Source organism: Stegostoma tigrinum, chromosome 7, assembly GCF_030684315.1.
Source record: "Stegostoma tigrinum isolate sSteTig4 chromosome 7, sSteTig4.hap1, whole genome shotgun sequence".
Taxonomy (NCBI): domain Eukaryota; kingdom Metazoa; phylum Chordata; class Chondrichthyes; order Orectolobiformes; family Stegostomatidae; genus Stegostoma; species Stegostoma tigrinum.
In genome coordinates, this window is record NC_081360.1 from 26258514 (window position 1) to 26278665 (window position 20152).

The 20152-nt window shown below is 38.5% G+C and overlaps 1 protein-coding gene across 1 annotated transcript; it reads left to right on the top strand.

Moving 5' to 3' along the window:
- Nucleotides 1-9394: 9394 nt before the first annotated feature.
- prlh (prolactin releasing hormone) lies at nucleotides 9395-19145 on the top strand. The gene is made up of 3 exons (XM_048535112.2): nucleotides 9395-9517; nucleotides 9753-9916; nucleotides 17779-19145. Exons 2-3 carry the CDS (start codon nucleotides 9817-9819, stop codon nucleotides 17940-17942), a joined length of 264 nt encoding a protein of 87 aa, XP_048391069.1. The 5' UTR covers nucleotides 9395-9517; nucleotides 9753-9816; the 3' UTR covers nucleotides 17943-19145.
- Nucleotides 19146-20152: the final 1007 nt, after the last annotated feature.

Genomic DNA, 20152 nt, shown 5'->3' on the forward strand with positions numbered 1-20152 from the left:
TTGAATGCATTTACCTGAGATCACTCCGATCTCCCTCTTCAGTCTGTGATAGTTACCAGACCTCAGCTTCCCAAAGATTGTATGTTAGCTCAGCTCTCAGCCAGATTTGTTGTTACTGGGACCTGCTACTCATTGTTCCCATACATGCGTCTGGATTGGAAAGGGTACTGAATTTTGAACTCTTCAAGGTGAATTACCTAAATGAAGATTTTCACAGGTGGTCTCAGCATTATGTACCTGTAATCACTGGCCAAAGGAAAACTGCTTAAACCATTCACATTCCCAAAATTTCTGGTCATGACACTTCTGGAGGATATGGAATGTTTGCCCGTGTGCCTCTGGCACGTGTTGCTGCCTCTGAATCAGTGACACTTGCAGCAGGTAAGATGAAGTGCTATGAGCATTCCCTGTCAACCTGTTCTGTAACAGCAATGTCCATTGCTGGACATGTGACTTTAACTGCTGTGCTCGTCCTACAAAAGAGACAAAGACGGGATCCACCTCTTCCTCGTTACAGTACAGGCAAAAGGAACATGCTTGAATACTTCAGCTGTTAATTCTGAACTAGGTAAGGTTCCTCGACCATAGTTATTCTCCCATCTGAGCCTGCACTCTCAATTTGAACACCATTTCCTGGCATTCTGTCTCATTTTCTTTTTTTTTTCTTTCCTATCTCACCGTCTTTTGCCCTTCTGTGCCTCTCTTTCATTTTTGTGCAATTCTCTTCCCTCATTTCTGTTGGAATTCTAGTTGGAATCTCAGTCATTCCAATTTAGATTCATCTGCATCATTATCCTCAGTTTCCAACTCCAGATATTTTGAACCTTACTTTGTAGCTCATTTTGGGCAGAAACATATCTCTGAGTGCCTAATTACCCATTTTAATACTTCCAGGGACAACACGTCCATCTTATTTATCTTATTCTGTTCAACAAAATCTTTAACATTAATAATAGGTGTCGTGGCTCTTGTGCTGCACTGGTAGTGTCTCCGACTCTGAACCAGGAGGCCAAGGTTCAAGTCCAACCTGCTCTAGAGGCATGTCAACATCTCAGAACAGGTTAGAGTGATAGAATCATACAGCATGGAAATAGATGCTTTGGTCCAACCAAACCATAACAACCGTAATCCCAAACTAAACTAGTCCCACCTGCCTGTACTTGGCCCATATTCCTCCAAACATTTCATATTCATGTGCTTATCTGAACATCTTTTAAACACCGTAACTGTGCTCATATCAACCACTTCCTCTGGAAATTTATTACACACACAAATCACTCTGCATTTAAAAAAAAATGCCTCTCATGTCTTCTTTAAATCTTTCTCCTCTCACCTTAAAAAGTATGCTCCCTAGTCTTGAAATGATGGGAAAAGACATCTGCCATTCACCTCATATATATCCCTCATGATTTTATACATCTCAATAAAGTTACCCTTCAATCTCTTATGCTACAGTGAAAAAAGTCCCAGTTTATCCAGCCCCTCTTCATAACTCAAATCCTCCATTCCTGGCAACATCCTGGTAAATCTCCTCTGAACCCTCTCCAGCTTAATAATATCTCTCCTATAACAGGGCAACTGGAATTGGACACAGCACTCCAGAACAGGTTGTATCAACATCCTGTACAACCTCAACATAACATCCTAACGTGCATATTCAGAGGTCTGAACAATGAAGGCAAACATGCTAAAGGCCTTCTCAACAACTCTACCTATATGTGATACAAACTTTAAAGAATTATGAATCTGATTAGAAAATATTAAACATAGAAATTTTAGCATTTTAATATTACAGAACAAGAAAACGTTTTTAGAGTTTTTGAAGGCAGCTTTTGAAGGGATAATTTGTTATCATCCACTCCAATTATGTCATTTGCCTGTGGGAATGTACTACCAGCTGTACCCCCAAATTTATCTAAACCTGGTGACGGTTGAACTGGCTCTCCTCTTCAACCCTACCTCATTCAGTTACAATAGATGTTTTAATTTCTTTTAGGCACACATCCTTCCCATTAATTAAAACAGTACGAACGAAAATTGAGGAGGCAATTGATAAGATCTACTTGACTGAAAGAAAGTTGAATTTTTAAATTTACTAATTCCAAGAAAAGTGATTATGTGCAACGTCAAACGCACAGTTATAGCGTTTAATAAAGGTGAGAGACAACCTGGCGCAGAGAAGAAGAAGAAAGGTTATGCAGTTTAAAAGTCCTCAAGGCCTTGGAGGTGTTTGATTTTGACCGAAGACCATAACTATTAAATTGATAACTGGGATCCCCACATTGGTGAAATTTGTAATCATCCTTGAGTTTTTTTGTGAAAAATGTATCTCTGGTATGCATCTTCACTGGGTGCTGTTTTGGAGGTGACCCTCGCTGTGCCAATCCATATTTTTTTCTCACTAGTTTTGTTCATGTGCAGCTGTTGAAATAAGCTTCATCTGTGCGTCCCATCTTTGTCTCACATTGTCTCTCCTACTTAGATACCCTGCAGGCAAGCTTGTCCGATATGTAGCATTTATCGGGCATGTGTGATATACCAGTTTCCCGATGCCCTGATTCAGTGACTTGTTTAATATGTTTAGATAAGATGGCAATTTCAGTTCAGATGGTTTCCTGAACTTGCCTAAACTACATTCGGGTTTTTCAATTTGTTGAAACCCTTTTATCCCAGGAAAGGTCTCAGGTATTAAAATAAGATGATGGAAATTAAAAATTGATACATATTTTATATATATTTTGCTACTGTCATGACAATTTCAAATTTTCTAAGCAACCGGCCTCAAAAATGGGTTTGTGTTACAGAAGGAACTGCTGGATTTCAAGGTACAGAGCAGGTAGCAGAATTTCTACTTGGACAGTATTTGACCTTTCTTTTAAATTTCAGTTATGCCCCCTCTAAGTGTGCTTTTCTCCAAAGCAAGTGTAATTCATCCGGGAACAAAAACAGAAGTTGCTGGAAAAGCTCAGCAGGTCTGGCAGCATCTGTGAAGAAAAAATCAGAGTTAACATTTTGTGTCTGGTGACCCTTCCTCAGAATTTCATGCTTCTTGTTCTAAATCATGCTGTAAAATTTGGCATCCGTCTACCCAACATGCTCTGTCGTGCATTGGTAATCTTTATCAGGAAGGAAAACTGCAAAATACCACAAGAGTGTACATAATGTATGCTAAATTTATCATTTAAATTTGATGCTCTAACAAAACAGTGTAATATTCTATTTGTTCTTTCCTATAGTTACATAGTATAGTTTGTGTACATGTAACAAGTGACAAATTATGGCTCAATGGTTCCCTTATGTTCTGTAATGCTTTGTTATCACAACAAAATGTTCATAACAATGCTATGTGCCACACACTGGTCCAATCAATTAGTTTATTTCAAGTACACATTTTTGTACCACGCCTGAATTTAAGAATGATTTCTCAGACTCATTACTGAAATGATGAGCGACAGTTAAGCCATAAATGAAGCCCTTCCTGTTCTCCAGTCTAACCCTAACTACTTTGAATATAATCAGTGATATAGAGTAATGCTGTTCTTTCCTTGCCTGATAAGGTGCTTTAATCTCAAGAAATCCATTCCCGACAAGAACAGTTCTGTTTGCCATGGCATACATACCCATTCCCTATCCAGCTAAACCGTCAATGACAGAAGTATTAATGTATAAAGTAGTCAAATAAATTTGCAAATGTGATTGAATATTTTGTTCAGATGCAATCGCTTTATGTAATGGAATGACTACCAATATTTTTCATTAATTATATGTTAAATTCCACGCACATTGTTAGTGAAACAGACATATGACACTCTTTTTGTGCATCCAACATCATCAGAGATGATTCAGCTGAGAAAGAAATCTCCACCTGAAGAGGTTTATTGTGACAATAAAATACACACACACACTTTCACTCACATTCAGTCTCTCACTCGCTTACTCTGTCAGGACTCACATGTATCCAACGGTGCTGACGTGTTTTCTCTTGCTGGGTCTCTCATTCATTAACATTCACATCTTGTTCCTTTCACTTACACGATTGTTCAGTTACATCCTGCCTCTCATCCGTTATTGTAAAAATGGTGCATAGGGACAGTGGCTGTTCAATCATTCATAGATATATCAATTATTGAATGAGGTGCAATTTCTGACCCCAAATTGTGATCTCACAACGGAACTGTCAAATCTCATGTTTTTGTTTTGGAGGCAGAGTCAAAAATGTCTAATGGGAGCAATAAGTGGCGGGTGAAACTGGAAGCCAAATCAGTGCAAATTGACATGGAAAGGGTGAGTGTTAGATTTGAGGAGGATGGGTGAAGTGGGAGGAAGCCAATGATTGCAACCAGCAGATGCTGAGCAAAGTGACTGGATTGTTCAGGTGGATAACGATAGCTGCTGTATTTTGTATCTTCAGTTTCATCAAAATAACAGACAATCAGTAGCAATTTCCCCTGTCTCACTGGGGATGCATCCTGGATGCGCACAAGGACAAGCTGATGGTCTGTACTGAAGCCTCCAATTCTCATAGTTATTTCTTTCTAACGACAAAGAATGTCTCTTAACAGCCTAAGTTCCACACATTGTCCAGAAAATGTTATTGATGAAACCCCCACCAAACCACAAGCCACTGTTTCCACAACTACACTGGTAGTTGGCCTATGTTGGATTTATCTATCTCTATATAGCTCAGCCATTAATTTAATCTTCCTGATCAGATTCCTGTTGTTGTAACAGAATCAGACAAGTAATAAGATAACTTAAAAAAAAAAGTTCTTCCAATAAATGTTTCAACAGTTCTATACCAGTCAATTTAACTTCATTATTATAGCAGCTGGTGAAAACTAATTCAATTGAAATGGAGACCTCCAAGCAAGAAAATTTGATCACCATGCTACTGGTGCCATAGTTCACAAACATGATCTGCAGACCATTTAAGGGATTTAGCAATAATGTCTCTAGTGGATGAGAGACAGAAAATTTGAATGGGGCAGAAAGAGAAAAGAAGAAAAGGCAAGCTGTCTGGTTTGTATAAATTAGCAGTGGTTAGTCCTTTGCAATGTTAGGAAGATTTTGGCTATGGAACTGTCAATCAAGTTCAAAAACCAGAGTTTCTTGACTTTCTTCACCATTGGCACACAGTAGTCACAGTGTGTACATCTACACAATGTGCTGCATGAATTCAACAATGTTGCCCTGATAGCAGCTTTCAAAACCGCAGCATCTACAAACTAGAAAGGCAAGCACAGCAGTTCTTGTGAACACCACCATCTGCGTATTGCTGCTAAACCATACAACTTCTTCACTTGGAATTACATCACCAATCCTTCATCATAGCTGTGTCAAAATGCAGGAACTCCCTTAACAGCATTGTGGTTGACACTGCAACTCAAGAACCACAGCAGTTCAAGAATGTACATCGCTATCACCTTCAACAGAGCGATCAATGAGAAATAAATGCTAGTCTAGCCGACACCTTCCACATCCCATTAATGCTTCGTTTTAGAAATCTGCACCCTCTGTTTACAGTGACAGTCGTTCAACTGATAATGTGTTGTGTTTTTAAGAATGCTCACACAATGCATTCTCAGGTGCTATGGTGTTTTTATGCACCCCCTTCATTAGTACTAGTTGAGAATTAACTCCTGGGGTTTTCATTACTGTCTGTTGCAATTCCACATTCACCAGTCAATATACACATTGGGCTTCATACCTCTCCACAAAGATTACCCTTTTCAGAATTTTTGTATATAGCGCCATAGCGTTTGCCCATCTTGCAAGCTGGACGCAGAAATAAAATGCATCAAAGCTGCCTTGCAGGACAATAGCAAGCATGACCAGATCATTATTTGATGTGTATCACGCAAACTTGCAAATGGACAAAAGACTGTTGCTTTTAGATCTGAGGAGTGCCTGGCCTACCTTTAAAGATCACCTGTTTTTGGACTGTGAAGGAAAACATGGGAAAATGCACTGATTTACACCAAGAGCTGTGGAACAACTTGTTTGCGGTGTTAAAGTGAGTTGCTGGAACTCATTGTGATTTGTATCTACAATATTGCCTTATTCAAACAGTAGGGGAGAATTTTAGGCACTATAGCTCCATGGCCGTTTTGTTCAGACATACATTTTTGACTGTTCTATTTAATTATGAGTGTTCAGGAGTGCTCAACATAGTAACAACTTCTTGACTGGCTCCTAGACAAGTAGCTACTTGTACAGTAGCTACAACTTTGTGTATGCACGATGCAAGACAAACACCCACCTTGCAAAGAGAAATTACCTAAATCTCGCTCTCTCACTCTGTTTGGATGACTAAATAAAAGAAATTTTGGAACAACTAGTTACTCGCTCTATCTCTGCCAATTCCCTTCTGGAAATGAATAGCCCAAAAACCACCTTTAGAGACACTGAAAGGATTAACCTTCAACTTGTGAATGAAAGATTGTGAATCGGGGTACCTACAATCTCTTGACCTAGATAGAGTCATAGTCATAGAGGTTTACAGCACAGAAACAGGCCCTGCAGCCCAACTTGTCCATGTCATCCAGTTTCCTCTCTCCTTTCACCTTAAAAGTGTGCCTTCTTCTAAGGGGAACAATTGTTTTCCACACATCCTGTCCATATCCCTCATAATCTTACACACCTTCATCAGGTCTCCCCCCAACCTTCTCTTCTCTAAAGGAAACAACCCAAACTTATTCAGTCTCTTTTCATAGGTAAGATGGTCTAATCCAGTGAATCTCATTTGTTAACCCTCCAGAGTATTCACACCATTCCTATAATGTGGTGACCCAAACTGCACACACTACTCTATCTGGGGCATAACCAAAGTTCTATGCAGCTCCAACATTATCTACCTATTTTTATAATCTATGCCTCAACTGATAAAGACGTGTCGCATACGGCTTCTTAACTTCATGTTGACCTACCCTGCCACCTTCAGGTATCTGTAGACAGGTTCCCGAAAATCCTTCTGTTTCTCTGAGCTTTCTAGTATCCTGTCGTTCAGTGAGTATTCCCTTGTGGTGTTACTTTTTCCAAAGTGCAACACTTATAAGGGTTAAATTCCATTCTCCACTGACCAGGCCAATCCATCTATATCCCCCTAGAACTTAAGACCTTCCTCCTCATTGTTAACCACCTGGGTAATCTTTGTGCCATCCGCAAGCTCACTTTTCATTCACCCCTCAACAGCCCCAACCTGTGTAACACCCTCAACTATATATTCTATGTATATCACAAAAAATAAGGAACCCAGCAATGATCCATTGGACACCAGCCTCCAGTCACAAAAACAGCCTTCTACCAACATCTTCTGTCCCATACCATTAAGCCTATTTTGGATCTACCTTGCTAACTTATCCCATGTGCTTTTACCTTCTTTATTAGTCTCCCATGCAGGACCTTGTCAAAAGCCTTACTGAAATAAACTACAACTGTACTGCCTTCATCTACACAACTGTCACCTCCTCAAAAAATTCAAACGGATTTGTTAAGCGTGACCTCACTCTGACAAAGCCACACTAACTATCCCTGATCAAACCCTTACTCTATAAATGGAGATTAATTTTCTCCAAAAGTTTCTCTACCACAGATGCGAGATTCATTGGTCTGTTGTTCTCTCATTTATCTCTACAATTGTTCTTGAAAAGTGAACCACATTAGATGACCTCCAGCCCTCTGGCACCTCCACTATGGCCAGAGAGGAATTAAAAATTTAGGTCAAGGTCCTGGTGATTTCTTCTCCCATCCCCCATCCAGTCCTGGGGATTTATCCACTTTTAAAGCTGCCAAAACTTTCAATGTCTCCTCACTCTTTATACAAGAATCTTACAGTCCATCATCATCTTAAGCTCTGAAACTACATCCTCCTCCTGAGTAAAGACAGATGTGAAGTAATGATTTAACAATTTACCGGTGTCCTTCATTCTTTAGCCAATTCTGTCAAACATGCTACCTCGTTAGTCACTAAGATTTAATTTTGCTAACAGATTTATTATGTGATGGGGTGCAAAATGCCAATTTCCATTTGGCACTAATCAAATGGACAATCATCAGAGGAATAACATCGTAATCCTCCAATCTTCAGGCAAGAATGACTTATGAAAGTGATATTTGAGATTGTGAGCCAAGCACTCATAATTTGCATCCCTACTCCCTCAGTAATCCAGGATACATCCTATATTTTATCCACATTGATAATTGGAAAAGTTTTAAAACAATTTAATTCTAATTTTAATTTCATTTTAATTTTTAAAAAAGTACCCCTTAGTTACAAAGTGACTCACATGAGGACATGTCCTTTCCACATGCACCTTGTCAAGACCACTCAGGATTGTATGCACTTCAATAAAGTCACTCCTCATTCTTTTAAACTCCAGTGGAAACAAAACCAACCTGTCCAACTTATTCTCATACGACAACCGACAATTCTGAATATCAATCTAGCAAACCTCTCATGAACTTTCTTGGGTCAAATGCACCCCAGTGAATGTCAAACAGATTCATGCAATATTATGGTTTTCACTCAATGAGGCACAAATTCTTCATTAACTGATTCAAAGAAGAGAATGTTAGCACTAAGGTAATGCTTAGGCATAAGACAAAAGTAACAGCAATAGCATGGTACCTATGAAAAGAGAAATAGAATGGATGTAATGTCTAGGCAGAGAAGTTAAATCTCAGTGAAGACTGAGCCAACCAAGAAAAAGTCATTTCAATTCCATTCAATGTCTTCTGTTCCTTGTCAGAGCTGTTATGAAATAAGATTGCCCCTTCAGCAGTCAACAAGTTGAGATTTATAATCTTCCCATTGCAATTTAGTTAGTATTACTATTATATCAACTTTAATAATTGATAAATTATACGATAGAAGAATGCTATGATAAGGTCGCAGTTTCATCTGTTTCTTGCATTTTAATAGAGGTGATCAGAGACATTGTTGGATACAGTAGCAGGAGAAGGCTTTCTGTACAGAGGTTGAAGCAAAAAGACAGTCAGGAAGAGAGAGAGAGAGCTTATTCAAGAGTCAATGATGTCCAAACACAAAGAGAGACACGAGTACGCAAGGCTACATTGTCCATGTTGTTGGATTAATGCTTTCCATTAAGGATTAACGGTTCCAATTAAATAGTGCAAAATGTCATACAAATGTAGGAAGTGTCCACTATTATTGTTAATATTAATTTCTGGGCTTAGGCAGCAATGAGGATGACTTTGCAAGTAATTAGATACATACAGACACAGAAATCGCCCCGTGAGAGGCTGAACAGCTTAAAAAGCAGGGGAAGAGGCATGTGAGGAAGCGGATGCTGAGAGGCGACACACTGCAGGGTGCAGGTGACGCCAGGGTGGATGAGCAAGATACCCTTGGAAGGGTGCTGGCTGAGTGACGCCTGAAAAGTGGAACTTGGCAAAGTGGATTCTGCCAGTCATTGACGTAATCGCGAAATAACAATAAAAAGCGGATGGCAGTGAATGGGACCAGCAGCTTCACAACCCGCCTGTTTGATATCGAGCGGTGAGTACAGACATGGTTGGGAGTCAGCAAATCCTCCTGAGTTCTGCTTGCATTCGATAGACAGTGAATGCATTTTTGTTGTGGTGCAAACACGCATTGCAACTTTTTTTTCTTTTGCAGTTCAGAACTGTTCGAAGCGCAGAATTTTCTTTTATTTAAAATGATGCATTTTTAAGAAAGTTATTCTGTCATGTTATAATGTTCCTAACTGGCTGCGCTCACTTATTCCCCGCAGCGCTTAGCTCAAGCTCCGTCCACTACCCATCGGCAAAAACTTGCCCCCTAGCCATCGTGAGGGAATGAAGCTGCTGTCGGTTTGCTGTATCTTGTGCCTGTTGGTATGCCTGGCGTTTCCTGACGCGGATTCTCGAGTCCAAGGCTCCTCGGTGGAGGTCAGAAGTAAGTGATCGCTTTATTCCTGAATTGCATTAGTAAAAGGTCAGCGATCAGGAGGTCTCTCCAACTCATCCAAACGAATAAGAAAGAAAAGGGACAACTTTTGCTTATTGAGATTGTAAAAGGCAGGCGGATAAACAGTATTATAGTGCTACCAAGTATCCTTTTCCATGCCTGGTTATGGTTGGTGAGAGAGTGTTGCTTGAGTTACATCGGGTCATTTTGCCCAGCCCAGGATGTTACCCATCTTCAACAAAAAACTTGTGCCTTTATAACAGCTTTCGATTGGAAAAATAAATCCAAAGTGCTTCACAGAGGGCACAAATCAAATTTGACACCAAAAACAGGCATTTTGGAGCAAATGGTCAAAGAGACAAGTGTTAAAGAGCATCTGAAAGAAAGACTGGTAGAGAGGTTTAGCAAGATAATTCCACTGTTGATGACTTATCAGGACATAATGAGTACACAGTAGCCAATATTCCAGATTAATGGAGGGCGAGGCAAGATGTGCAGACCTGGCAGCTGAGATTCTACTTCATTAGAGAAATTGTTCTCCCTTAACTGGAACCATGTTTCCTGCAAGTGTGGAAATATGAACAACATACTAAAAACAAAATACTAACTTGCGAAGACCTAGCTGAATGTTATTGAGTTGCTGCTAACACCATGGCAATGTCAGAGCTTTGAACAACAGGAAACTTTATGCTGTACTTTATTGTAATTGCATTTAGGCTGCAGCTGGTCAGACAAACTCAACTTGATGTCAAGCTACCTGCTGCAGATAGCTCTGCAATAATTTTTAAAATGTAATCCATTCAACCTCATACCTTCAAACCCTGTCTGGGGGATTCTAAAACCAAATCACTTAGTGTTTTTTAATGTATAGCTAGCCCACTTTAAAAACATTTATGAAGTATTCTTGATTTAGAACATAAACTCTAGTTTCTAAACAAATTGATCACTTTTGTGAGAATTCAGAGCTTTATTATGGCATGTATGAAATTTAAAAAGCTTCAAAGTTCTGTTTTATCATTAAGAAATAGCAAGATGGATGTTGTTTTTATCACTGCAATAGGATTTCTGTAAATTGTGGATTTTTGAAAATGGTTAACAAACATTATTTGTATTTTTAGTAAAGTCATGGAGAAATTCAGCATATTTTCCATCATCTATGGTAATTTGCTTTCAGTACCATTTTATTGGTGGGTGCCATTGCCACATTGATCAAAGTGCATTAGAAAGTTCAAAATCCTAAGGAAGAGGGAATAGGTTTGCTTCTCTGGGGATTTCTCACAGGACATTGCAGGGCCTTTCTGCCTGAAATTTAATCCTATCCAAAATAGTCCCTGCCAGTTACAGAGGGTCAAATAAAATTAATTTCTGTGACCTCAGTTCAGAACAGTCCTAGCCATTGATAACAGCACCTAATGTTGCACACAGTTCTGCACCATTATTGCTCCAAACTGTTACTGTCATTTTATAAATGCCAGTGAATAGCTGTAATGAGAGATTGTGCATCTGGAGCTGCTTCTCTTGAAGTTGCAGCAGAGGAATATTGAAGGTGCAGAGTAAGAGGAACATAATTGCCTCCAACTTGGGAACATATGTTGGGACAACAGCAAAGGAACTTTGTCTTGCATCTCAATTGTGCTTCAGGATTGGACTCAGTGGGGTAGTATTATGGGAGAACTTTAGATAATGTAGGGAGAATCTCATTCTGCATTTAATCCATTCTGCATCTAAACTGGACAAGGTTGTCAAAGCAGAATAGAAATGATTTAATTTTCAATCTTGTCCCCAACAAACATGACAGAGAAGTACAAACTCGGGGCTCTGTACCCCTGCACTGATGTTCTCAATTCATGATTTTAAAATTTGTCAAGGAAATTTTTAAAACAGGAAGATAATTAGTATGTCAAATTGTAAAGGCCAGTGCAACTTTCACCTAATCTCTTTTTTTGCTTTTCATCATTATATCAAAATTCTCCAGGAGCAGCCACAAGAGAGGTGAGGGTTGAGATTTGGTATTTTAAAAAAGAACTATACAAGCTGTTGCTGAGAAAAGATAAACAGAGGTGATACACTGTAGGTCAATCATAACCTGTACAGAGAAATTTAAAGTTAATGGAGCAAAATATTTTGAAATGGTGCTTTGTTCAGCCTCATTTACATTACAGCACTACTACAAATTTAACAACCCTCAACTTTTTAAACTCATAAATTAAATGTCATGATTTTATATCTGCTGTGAATTTTTGGAGTGGGAAAGAGGATGGCTTGAGGGGGAGCTGTTGGATGCAGTTGAAGCATGAACAAGTTGCTCTTCCAATACGCCAGTATATAAAAGAACCACACAATGTTGCATGAACACTATAGGCAAGGCCGAAGTTTAATCCTTGGGCTTTGCTGCATTGGTTCATCTTACTGAGGACAATGACCAATACGCTACTAATTGGTCGAGGAAGGAATCAATTCCAAAGATCCTGAACCTGATTTTTTTCCCTAGAGGTCTATATCAGAAAGTCAATATAGATAAGGTTTTCGTAAGAGGACAAAATCAAGCTCAGTTGTGTTAACTCTTTCAGTCATGTAGGTCTGCCTTATTTATTGCACATGGTTATAGCAAAAATGACCTCTTAGCTGGGTGCAAAAGCGCTCTATTTTGGAAAGTTAAATATTTGAAGTGAAATGTGATAAAGCTAGCAGCTGAAATGAGTGAAAGAAAAGACAAAATAAGTGAGAAAGCAGTGAACAACAAGACCAAGTTTGGGTTTTAAAGTCTTGCCATTCTAGGAGGAAATGAATGATTTTAAGTACAAGACAAAAGGAAGAAAAATAAAGTTGCACGGATAGCTTTGCCGACTATCTCAACACAGTTGGACATTCTTGTTGACTTAGCATTAGTAAGAGTATTTTTCCTGCCCCGCAAAAGAAATGGCAGTGCTGATGAGAACCTTAAATGATTATTAAGAGAAGGGATTTTTTTGGTTCTATTTTTGCTTTGAATGATAATGCATATCAGTCAACTTAAAATCTATTTAATTGTGAAATTGTTTGAAAATATGAATAAAATTAAACACATTGCCTTAAAAGCTGTGGTGCTGATTGAAATTTGTAACTTGAAAACACGGTTTGAAGGGAAGCCCTTGGATTCAAGTGCTCTGCAGGATTTGTTAAATTAGTGGATTTTAGCTTGTAAAGGGGAATAGTTTATTGTGTGATTGGTAAATTGCACTATTGACATATTCAACTTCTATTTTTAAATCAGTTTAAAATTGTCTATTAAGTTACTAAAGAATGGTTTGATAGTAAACTTCCACCTAATTGAAAACACATCGCGTTAAGTGTTTTATGCTTTCAATCAATGTTCCAACTGAATTGCATTTATGTTGCTAGATGTGACATACTAACATTGTAATGTGCTGCCTTATACTAATTTACATCAGCATAGGTCTCATGGCTAATCTTGTGAGACCCCGATTAGGTATCCCAGGCTCATTAAATTTGTAAATAAGGGCCTTATGCTTGCCAAAGGCGCCTAATGTACTGTTATGTAGCCCACTCAAATATTGCTTCCATGATTTATCTGGCAGGGCAGTCAAAACTTTCTCATTTGGACTGTGGCTGTATTGACTGACATGTGACAAGTGTGTTGCTAAGTCCCAAGGATAAATTACTGTTGATTCCAGCGTGTTTAGCTGCAAAACTATTCCAGACTAATTTTGACTTCCTTGGAACTAATTGAGGTTTTCAACATTGTGAATAGAATTAGCAAGGTTGATCAAAATAAACTGTTTACTGCATTGAAGGAAAAGTAAACACAAAATTTAGCAATTGTGGATTAAGGGAATTCAACTGGAACATCATATGGAGGATATCGGAGTTTAGCGATAAATTAGAGGAGGGCATTAAATGCAAGTATCATAAACACAGAATGAAAAGTTTCAAGATTTGTGAATTTTGGCAGTGAGGGCAAGGATTGGGGCATATAATCAAATGAAATATGAAAATACTGGTGACCTTAATGGTTTTCTCTTGCACCTAAGACTTCAAGAATTCTTATTTCTATATATTTGTTAGATTAAACACTTTGCAAAAGCTTTAGCTTACTTTTCATATATATATTTATATATGTTTATACATTCATACATATATATATTAAAAAAAATCATTATCCATTTTAAACAAATTCTTTTTAAATTTACTTAAATCCTTTGATTTTGTTTTATGTTTGCATATGTAGGCTTCTGAAAGGACAGATGGACATCTGTTGCCAGGTCAACACTAGAGCCACTGTAATAGCAGGAAGTGTACAAAACAAGCTGTTTGCGATTATTTTTCTGACCTCATATTTTCTTCCCTTTCATATGACGATGTTTGATCCATGTCTTATCTTCCATCAGTTTTAAGATCAAGAGCTTCCCTTGCACAATAGTAGCTTTTGATGTCCATTTTAAAACTCCTTTCCACCCCTTATGAAGTCATACAGCATGGAAACAAACCCTTTGGTCCAACCAGTCATGCTGACCATGTTCCCAAACTCTCGCGATCCCACTTGCCTGTGTTTGGCCTATATCCCCCCAAACCTTTCCTATTCATGTACTTATGCAAATATCTTTTAAAATGTTGTAACTCTATTTACATCCACCATTTCTCTGACAGTTCATTCCACACATGAACCAATGTCTGTATAAAAAAAAGTTGCCCCCATATGCTTTTTAAAACTTTCTCCTCTCACCTCAAAAATATGTCCCCTGGTTTTGAACTCCCCCACTCAAGGGAAAAGACCTTTGCCATTCACTTTATCTATGCCTCTCATGATTTTATAAACCTCTGTAAGTCACTGTCCAACCTTTTATGCTCCAATAAAAAAGTCCCAACCTATCCAGCCTCTTTTTATAACTCAAACGGTCCATTTCAAGCAGCATCCTGGTAAATCTTTTCTGAACTCTCTCCAACTTCATATATCCTTCATATAGCAGGGCGGCGAGAACTGCACTCAATGCTCTAGAAGAGGCCTCACTAATGTCCTGTACAACCTCAACATGGCTTCCCAAATTTTATACTCAGAAGTCTGAACAATGAAGGCAAACATGCTAAACACCTTCTTAACCATCCTGTTTATCTGTGTTGCAAATTCCAAAACTCTAGGTCTCACTGTTCTGTACCTTCAGCCAGGGCCCTTCCATTAATTGTAAAAGTTCTGCCCTTCCTTTTCCAAAATGCAAACCTTGCATTTCTCCAAATTAATCTCCATCTGCCACTCCTGAGCCCATTGACCGAAGTGATCAAAATCTCTTTGCAATCTTAAATAACCTTCTTCACTGTCCACTGCTCCACAAATTTTGGAGTCATGTGCAAACTCACTGACAATGCCTTCAATATTCTCATCCAATTTTTTCATATAAATACAAACAAAAGTGGACTCATATACCAATCCTTGTGGAACACTGCTGGTCACAGGCCTCCAGTACGAAGAACAATCCTCCACCACTACCCTCTTTCTCCTATCATTCAGCCAATTTTGCATCCAATTGTCAAGCTCACCCTGAATACCACGTGATCTAACTTTACCAAGTAGTCTGCCATGCAAAATCTTGTCAAATGCTTTACTAAAGGCCATGTAAACGGTGTCTACTGCTCTGCCCTCATCCATCTTTTTTTGATTACTTCCTCAAAACCTCAATCAAGTTTGTGAAACACGATTTCCCTCACACAAAACCATGCTGGCTATCCCTAATCAGTCTTTCCTGTCCAAGATACATGTAAATCCTATCTTTCAGAATCAGTAGCATAGTGGTTAGCACTGCTGCCTCACAGCGCCAGGGACGCAGGTTCAATTCCACCCTTGGGTGACTGTCGGCGTCGAGTTTGCACATTCTCCCCGTGTCTGTGTGGGTTTCCTCCCACAGTCCAAAGATGTGCACGTTAGGTGGATTGGTTGTGCTAAATTGCCCGTAGTGTTCAGGGATATGTAGATTAGGTGGGTTATAGGGGGATGGGTTTGGGTGGGTGCTCTGAGATTTAGTGTAGACTTGTTGGGCCGAAGGGCCTATTTCCACATTGTAGGGATTCTATGATCTATGAAATAACCCACCACCAATATCAGGCTCACAGGTCTATAATTCCTGGGTTTCTTCTTATAGCCTTTCTTAAATAAAGGGCCCAACGTTAGCTACCCTCCAGGCCCCTGGCACCTCACTTGTGGTTTTAAATGATACAACTATTACTTCTTGGCTCTCCGCAATTTCTTCCCACAATTTTTTTTTCATTCATTCATGGGACAAGAGCATCGCTGGCTAGGCAAGCATAGCCCATCCCTAGAGGGCAGTTATGAGTTAGCCACATTGCTGTGGGTCTGGAATCACATGTTGACCAGACCAGGTGAGGGTGGCAGTTTCCTTCCCTAAAGGACTTGATGGTTAGTGAACCTGATGGGTTTTTCCTGACAATCAGTAATGGATTCTCAGTCACCATTAGACTTTTATCTCCAGGTGTTTCGTGAATTCAAATTCCATCATCTGAATTTGAACCCAGGTCCCCAGAACATTACCTGAGTCTCTGAATTAACATTCCAGCCTTAATACCACTCGGCCATTGCCTCCCACTTGATCAGGTCCCAGAGATTTGCCCACCTTTATGTTTTTCAGGACCTCCAGCACTTCCTTTTCTGTAAGGGGGACTGTTTTCAAAACATCAATATTTATTTCCCTGAGTTCTCTAGTCTCCACTTCTCTCACCACAGTAAAAACTGATACAAAATATTCATTTAATATCTCTCCCTTCACCTGAGGTTCATCACATAGAAGACCTTGTGGATCTTTAAGGGGCACAATTCTCTCTCGAGTTGCTCTTTTGCTCTTAATGTACTCCTAGAATTTCTTTGCATTATCCTCAACTTTATCTGCCAAGGCTCTCATATCCTCTCTTTGCCATCCAGATTTTCCTCTGAAGAGAGCATTTGATTTCCATTGTCCATACCTAATAAATGATTCTTTCTTATTCTTGACTAGAACCTCACTATCTTTATTCATCCATTGTTTCCAAATGTTACCAGCCTTACCCTTTACTCTAACAGGTACATAATGCCTCTGAACTCTCGTTATGATACTTTTAAAAGCCTCCCACTTGTCAGTCGTTCCATTACCTGTGAACAGTCTACTCCAGTCAACTTTTGAAAGTTCTTGTCTGATACCATTAAAATTTGCTTTACTCCAATCAACAACTTTACAGAAGGCTTATCTTTTTCCATTGCTATTTTAAAACTAATAGAATTATGATCACTAGTGTTGCCCTACTAATACTTCAGTCACCTGCCTTGCCTTGTTACCCAAGAGAAGGTCAAGTTTTGCTCCTGCTCTTGTAGGTACATTTACATATTGATAAAGAAAATTTCTTGAACACATTTAACAAATTTGTTACCATCCAAGCCTTTAACTCTATGGCAGTCCCAGTCAATGCTTGGAAAATTAAAATCCCCTACTATTACAACCATACTATTCTTACTTATGTCTGAGATCTCTCTACATAATGGTCCTCAATTTCCCTCTGATTATTGGAGGGGGATTGCTATACATTTCCATCAAGTTGATGATCCTTAACATCAAAAATGAACAGTTTGCTAATGCTCATAATGTTGTTCTAGATATATAAAACAATATAGAAACTGCTGAAAATTACACAAAGGCAAGGTGTAAAAGACTTCTGATACGCTTAGAACTTATGAATCACTATCTTCATGACCAGAGGCATATCATTTTGAAGCAAAGTGAAAGACAGTCTGATGCAGACATTTTTCATTGCATTATATCAGCTGTAACAGACTTCATATGCTGTTTATATAAATCTTTATGCCTTGTTCACAGATGCTGATATCGATTCCTCTTGGTATACCGGACGTGGAATAAGGCCTGTGGGCCGTTTTGGAAGGCGGGGACTAACCCTGGAAAACATCAGAAAATATGAATTTGGCACTCGTCGTGTCTGTATCCCAATTGAAGAAAGTGAAGAATCCAACCAGGATGATTAAATTAAGCTCCTGCCTATAACTCTATTCTCACAAAGCCAGCTTCATTTTTTCTCAACTTTATTTCTGTAATTGTGTAATAAAAAAACTCTCAAATAACTATCAAAACATGAACAGTATTAAAAAGACAAGGTTCATCTTGTGTGCAAAAGCAAAACTTTAACGTTGACTGCTGAAATTTCAACTGAAGTAGTTTCAGAGTTTCAACTCAATTAGAAATCAATGTGCATCCACACTTCTGTGCCTACCATTGTCATTTGGTGTTATTTGCCAGGATTATAGGGAACTGTTTAAGAAATAGCTGAACCATGTCAGAAATTGTGGTACTACATTTCCCTAAACCAGCAGTTCTCACTCATGCCTTAGATTTCCATTCGCTGTTTGTTCCAACTACGTGTCTTTTCTATCTTCCTGTTTTCTTTCTCTGCAAAATTTTGATTCCTCTTCAATGATTTTCATTTCTTTTTCAGTTGTTGCATTTTAAAAATGTTTTGCTCAGATTCAACTCCAAAACTATTCTTTTCAGTGAAAGTAATGAATATATAATTTGACCTTAAGACTATCCTGCATTGAGCAAGATTGGTCAATATATGTGAAATGTAAAGTTTCCTATATTGTGGAAGCACTGTCGAAGACATTTCACGCAAATATTGGTAAAATCGTAGCATATTCTGTCTTCTTGATTCATACACCTGCTACTTTGACAGCAAATTGCCATCTTCTGTTCATAGTAGCCAAAACGTAAAACAGAAGAAAACTAACAATGGTGTTCTTCAATAGTTATGGTTAAGGTACCTTATTGATACAAAACAGAAATCTTTTTATTCTAACTTTCACTAATGTGGTACCTTCCTGAAAGTGCTTGTTGACATTTAGATTTCAAATCTGAAAAGTTTTTCCTCTGTAAGTGTTCTATGCTACTATAAGCTTAAACCAATTTAACAATTTTTCTAAGGGTTTTTTTGTTACCTTTTTATGACTTTTAAAGCATGATGCAAAGCAGTGAGTCTGAGTCCTGTATTAGTGTTTGCAACAACCATGTGGGTCAGAAATCTAATCTACCAATTTTCCTATTTCTTCCAAGGCTTTCACTAGCTCTTGGCGAGATTGTTGTTGTATCACTGTGGAACATTGTATCAGGCTATTGCATTGCCTCCAGTCAAAAATGTCGTTTTAATGACGTTGGTGTGTTTCCCAGTAATTGAGATGGGGGTGGCGGGGGGGGGTGGTGGGGAAATGAGTGTAGTTTAAGATAAAGTGACAGTTTTTCTGTAGGAATAAATTGATGCTAATTCAACTTTTTGCCTCTTCATGTTTCCAGCTTATTAACCTAGTCCATTTGTATACATAATGTAGCCAGCTGTTCATTTTTCTTCACCTGAAGCTTCGTAGTGCTCCATTTATCTCTGGGCTTGGCCTTGGGATGTTATGAACAAAGATTCAAAAGCATTGTCTTTCCTTGCTCTCCTAAGATTGCTTTAATATAATTATCAATCCCATTCCTCTGGAGAAGTATCTGGCATCCATTTCATTGTCTAGGGTTACTAAAAAACACAGCTCTGATGGTTGCTTTATACAAAAACTCCTGTCAACAAGTTCAAAATGTGTGGATGTCAAGGGAAGACAGGTTTTGCACATGGATATAGTAACATCTGGAAAAGAATTGTATTTCATACTACTGACATTGCTAAATGTAAAGTGTAAAATGTGTATTGAATAATGGCCATCTGTCAAATGCTTGACATAGGATGTTTACAGTAAACATCTCAAGCTATTTGATCTTAAAGATAAAATACTGTTGGAACATCTGTTGCCTCTGAAGTTCAGCAATTTCATTTTCCTTTTCAGAAGTACCTTTGTGTTAGTTCTGCATTTGATGAGGTTGTGGTGTGATTGTATATTCAGGTGAAGCATGTACTGTGCAGAAAGATTACATGTTGTTAGAAAAGTTTTATTTAAAGGAGTTTCAATTGTAAGTGCCAAATTTAAGTATTGCAAGACTAGAACTACTTTTTTCCTGCTGTTTTTCATTAATGTTATCATTCATTTTATTAACATTATCATTGGAGAACTTGTCTGAAGAAGTTATTGAGCTGGTATTGGGTGGAAACTGGTTTGAACATACACACATAATAAAGCAATACCCCTCTGTATCACATTGTATTCCACTGTTCATCTTGCTCCTTTGTTTTGCAGATTAGGTGACTAATGGT